Source organism: Helianthus annuus, chromosome 4 (assembly GCF_002127325.2).
Source record: "Helianthus annuus cultivar XRQ/B chromosome 4, HanXRQr2.0-SUNRISE, whole genome shotgun sequence".
NCBI lineage: Eukaryota > Viridiplantae > Streptophyta > Magnoliopsida > Asterales > Asteraceae > Helianthus > Helianthus annuus.
In genome coordinates, this window is record NC_035436.2 from 170219135 (window position 1) to 170224781 (window position 5647).

At 31.5% G+C, this 5647-nt stretch overlaps 1 protein-coding gene across 1 annotated transcript; it reads left to right on the forward strand.

The window, feature by feature from the left end:
• Positions 1-2947: 2947 nt before the first annotated feature.
• On the forward strand, positions 2948-3430 carry LOC110933415. Its single transcript, XM_022176639.1, has one exon. It carries the CDS (start codon positions 2948-2950, stop codon positions 3428-3430), a length of 483 nt encoding a protein of 160 aa, XP_022032331.1.
• Positions 3431-5647: the final 2217 nt, after the last annotated feature.

The following is a 5647-nucleotide window of genomic DNA, read 5'->3' on the forward strand; positions in this document are numbered from 1 at the left end:
AAAATGGATCTCAACTTTATTGATGAAGAGGTAATATATGTTTTTGTTTAAAAATAGATGTATATGTGTTTAAAATAAATCAGGTAATTGTTATTTTTTTGGGTAATTGTTAATACACTTTGTAATCAGTTCTTGTTCTTCTTCTTCTTCGTTATTTCTTGAGCTTTGTTACATGTTTTCTAGATTGAAGTTTCTTCAAATCGTCATCTTCTCCAATGCTTCCATCGATTCTTCTCTCGCTGAATCTGGTAACAATCCGTGACCTAATTTCTTTCATGATTCTATGTAATTTGTTTGATATGTTTGTAGCTTATGATTTTGTCTTTGATTTGTTATTGTTTATTCAGATGCTTGCATTGGTGTACCATGTGATTACGAGTAGATTGATTTTGATATGTTTGTAGTTTTTGTTTTTCACAATCTGTTTTGTTGGTTTATTCACCCATGTTTCATTCATAGATCTTTATAATCCATATTTTTGGTTTTGAATCTGTTTTCTGAGTTATTTACAGTTGTAGCACACCAAATATTTGTTATTTGTATTGAGTTGGTATTTTGGGATTAAGTACTGAACTGGTGGAATGACAGTAAGTCCAGGTTATGCTTCAAGCTGTCTCGATCTATTTGGAGGCGGATAGGTGGCTTTGGGAGGTCTGAAAAATAGAATTGATAAATTTAGGGAAAATGGGGTTGAAAGATGATAACCCAACAGTTGAGGATCTCATTCTACAGCTGTGATAAATTCAAGGGTATTCTCAAATAATGATTCCTAGATTTTTGAAGACCGACAAATGTCCAAAGAAGCATCACTGTGGACATTTGTCGGTCTTCAACATCAGTATTTATGTATCAGTTTTTCTTATGTAACAGTGTTTAGTGTATCAGTGTTTAGATTTTGTTACAGCTTCAATGATGGTTGTTAGATTTATGAAAATGTCTAACAATTTCGGATTGGGTATATTCATTCACAGTTTTATGATACTTCAGTGTCTATGATGAAAATTATGTTGCTTCCATGATTGACTGGTCCCCATGTTGATTCGATTAATGGTATGTTATGTATATACAATCTCTCGAGACAAACCCTAGAGTTTATGTATACACAATCTCCCCATGTTGATTCGATTAATGGTATGTTATGTAATTGCTACAGTTTGAATATTATTGTTATTATATTACTGTTGATCATGGTCTGTTAAAGCACTGCTGTTAAACATTCTCTGTTGAACTACATCATCTGTTAGTCCACAGCAGAGGTTCTCTTTGGCAGACCTTTGCTTCAACCGTCTCGGTGTTTATCACCAGATGTTCATCATGATGCGTGTGTAAACAAATGTTTGAAATCCTCTATTGAACTACATCATCTGTTAATGCACAGCAGATGTTAGCAATCTATACTGTGGAATGATCAGCAGATGTCATGTTTGGCAGACCTTTGTTTCAACAGCAGATGTGAAAATGTTTAAAGATTGTATCATCTGTTAAGTAACACCAGATGTTAGCTTTATGATGCTTTTGTATTCATACTCAGCAGCAGAGGTTGTGTTTATCAGCAGAGGTTATTTGCTATAACAGTCTTTGTGCTTATCAGCAGAGGTTGTTTGGAACAACAGACTTTGGTTGAACAGATTTTCTGTTTGACAGAGCTTTTGGTTTGTCAGACTTTATCTAAATAGAGGTCGAGTGCATAAATTTGTTTGTAGTCAGAGGTTAATTCAAGTGAAGTTATGACAATGATCACCCATAAATTTGTTGAAGCCTTTTAAGTGTCGATGACTGCCCATAAATTTGTTGAAGCCTTTTAAGAAAAGCCTTTTATGTATATACAATCTCCCCATGTTGATTCGATTAATGGTATGTTGATTCGATTAATGGTATGTTATGTAATTGATACAGTTTGAATATTATTGTTATTATATTATTGTTAATGTTCATTTTTAGTGACTGAGTACTGCTTTAATGAATTGGTTAGTAGGAAAAATCTTAGAATCTATTAAGCAGTGTTCGCTTCAACAGACCTTATCATGATGCATGTGTAAACAGATGTTTGAAATCCTCTGTTGAACTGCATCATCTGTTAAGGCACAACAGATGTTAGCAATCTATACTGTGGAATGATCAGCAGATGTTATGTTTGGCAGACCTTTGTTTCAACAGCAGATGTGAAAATGTTTAAAGATTGTATCATCTGTTAAGTAACAGCAGATGTTAGCTTTATGATGCTTTTATATTCATATTCAGCAGCAGAGGTTGTGTTTATCAGCAGAGGTTATTTGCTATAACAGTCTTTGTTTTTATCAGCAGAGGTTGTTTAGAACAACAGACTTTGCTTGAACAGATTTTTTGTTTGACAGAGCTTTTGGTTTGTCAGACTTTATCTAAATAGAGGTCGAGTGCATAAATTTGTTTGTAGTCAGAGGTTAATTCAAGTGAAGTTATGACAATGATCACCCATAAATTTGTTGAAGCCTTTTAAGTGTCGATGATTGTCCATAAATTTGTTGAAGCCTTTTAAGAAAAGCCTTTTAAGTGTCGATGACTGTCCATAAATTTGTTGAAGCCTTTTAAGTATCCATGACTGCCCATAAATTTACAGAGTATAATTCATGTTGTAATGTATCATGAAGAGCCAATTAAAATATATGGAGAATGTACAACAAAGGTTTAAGTTAATATAAATAACAAGATAAGCATAAATGATTATAATTTAAATATTCGTAAGTCGTAAGTTTTCAAAATATAGAAGTTTTATACATCACCATCCCATAATTTATCCCAAATGAGATAATACCAACAACCACAACTATCTGCAGACTTTCTTTGGTGGTCAGGTCAATCCTATTTCTTCTCTCATTTCATTTATTTGGTGGTGATTTTAGACAAATTCTTGGGGGAAAGGTCATTCTATTTGGGGGAAAGGTCATTCTATTTGGTGGTCATTTTAGACATGCAATCCAAGCCGTTTGGGGGAAAGGTCATTCTATTTGGTGGTGATTTTAGACAAATTCTTCCGGTCATCCCTAAAGGTACCAGAACAATGCTAGTCAATGCTTCTTTGAATTCTTCTTATGTATGGTGGCGCTGTCAAGTACTAAAGCTAACTGAGAATATGAGATTAAGAGTTGGTTGTCAGGAAGCAGATTTGAAAGAAATAAAGGAATTTGAAGAATGGATTTTAAAGCTCGGCGATGGTCTGCTTGGTGAAGAAAATTATGGTGAGATTGGTATTGAAGTACCAGATGATTTACTTATTCATGACCAAGTCAATCCTATTTCTTCTCTCATTTCATTTATATATCCGGACATGAATAAGTTTTTGTGGGATTTAACGTATTTCCAACAAAGAGCGATTCTTGCTCCAACTAATGAAGCAGTGGATTCAATAAATAAAGAGTTGTTAGAGAGTCCGCCTGGTGAAGAAAAGGTTTAGTTTAGTTCAGATAGTTTATGCCAATCGGAGGAAGAATCAGAGCTTAATATGGCATTGTTTCCTCCTGATGTGTTAAACAATCTTCGTTTATCCGGTTTACCTAACCGTGAAACTTAGTGCTCCAGTGATGTTACTCAGAAACATTGATCAGGCAAATGGATTGTGTAATGGTACACATTTACAAGTCACGAAGCTCGGAAAAGTTGTGATTGAAGCAAAAATTATCACAGGACTAATATAGGTCATCATACTTTGATTTCAAGACTGAAGATGACACCTTCTGATAAAAGAATACCAGTGAAGATTTCTCGAAGACAATTCCCACTTTCACTGTGTTTTGCTATGACAAAAAATAAAAGTCAAGGACAATCATTGGAGCTTATTGGTTTATATCTTCCACGTCCAATGTTTAGTCATGGCCAACTCTATGTTGCTGTATCTAGAGTAAAAAGTAGGAAGAGGTTGAAAATTTTGATTTGTGATAAACAGAAACGAGTCTGTACAACCACTACTAATGTGGTTTACAAAGAAGTTTTACAAAATCTATGATGATACTAAGCATCTGTCAACCTGGCAACGTCTGTTGGGTATAATGAAGGAACTGTTGTTAGGAAATGTTTGTTGGAAAGCAATACAACTTTTTGAGAGCATCTGATACTTGCTCTGCATTAAGCTTATCCTGAGAACACATGTGATGAAAAATGTTTATATCTGGCATTGTAGTAACAAGTTTGCAGCTCTCATTTTTAATGAGAGTACTAAATTCTTTGTTAATAACATTATTCTCTTAACATCTGTTTACTAACCTTTGTAATTTCTATTGACTGGCCTTTTTAACATGGGTTGACTAACATCTGATAGTTACTATCCATCCATCTGGCAAGCTCTGTTGGAGATAATGGATGACAGTTCTTAGGAAAGTCTGTTGGAAAGCAACAGAAGTTTTTAACAGTTAATAGACAACAGTGGTTTACTATCAACATAATGGAATTGCTGTTGAATAAATCTCTCATTAATTTATATCAATTTTGTAAGTCTGCACTAATTATTTTTTTACTCTCTGTCAATATGTGTTATGCATGGTTTTCTAAGAAACGACCCGTGTTTGCACACAGGTCTTACCGCTAGTCTACTATAATAAAAGAAACCAACTTTTGGACACGTGTCATTTATTGAAGGTATCCTCAAATCTATATTTATCTTATGTTAACTAAATAAATAATAAATTAATATTAAATCTTATCATACTTTAATAAAATATTATCCTCAAATCTAAATTATTAATTTAATATATTTTTAAAACAAATATCTCTCTTTCTTACTTATCTTATATTAAATATATAAATAATAAATTAATATTAAATGTTATCCTAATTTATTAAAGATATAACTTTTTTTATTATTTGGTATACAAAATTAAATTTATTCAACTCGTGTAAAACGCGGGGTTTTTAAAAATTTAACTTTTTTATTATTTACTATACAAAGTTACATTTATATAACCCGTGTAATACACGAAGTTTTTAAAGATATAACTTTTTATCATCTGCTATGTAAAATTAGATTTATTCAACATGTGTAATACACAGGGTTTTTAAGGATATTTTTTTTATTATTTGGTAGATTTTTCAACTCGACTATACACGGATTTTTTAAAGATACGACGTTTATAGTATTTAATATACAAAATTACATTTATTTAATGTGTGTAATACACATGGTTTTTAAAGATATAACTCTTTTTTAGATCTATTCAACACGTGTAATATACGGAGTTTTTAAGGATGTAATTTTTTGTATCATTTGGTAGATTTATTCAATCCGATTTTACATGGGTTTTTTTAAAGATACGACGTTTTTAGTATTTAGTATACAAAATTACATTTATTTAATCTGTGTAATACACATGGGTTTTAAAGATATAACTTTTTTTATCATTTGATATGTAAAATTACATTTATTTAACCCGTACAACATACGAGTTTCATAAATATATAACTTTTTATTATTTAATATATAGAATTACATTTATTCAACCCGTGTAATACACGGGGTTCTAACCTAGTTAATATCTAAACTAAAATTATTGTAAAAAAATAAATGTGGAAGAGTGATTCATACGAATCTACACGTGACAAATTCTTTAGAATAATTTATTATAATAAAAATAATAGTAAAGATTTTATGATTTTAATGACTATATGTTTTATTAATAAA

Excerpts from the sequence above, each read along its gene's own strand:
- LOC110933415 (XM_022176639.1), top strand. The coding sequence starts at position 2,948 with ATGCAATCCAAGCCGTTTGGGGGAAAGGTCATTCTATTTGGTGGTGAT.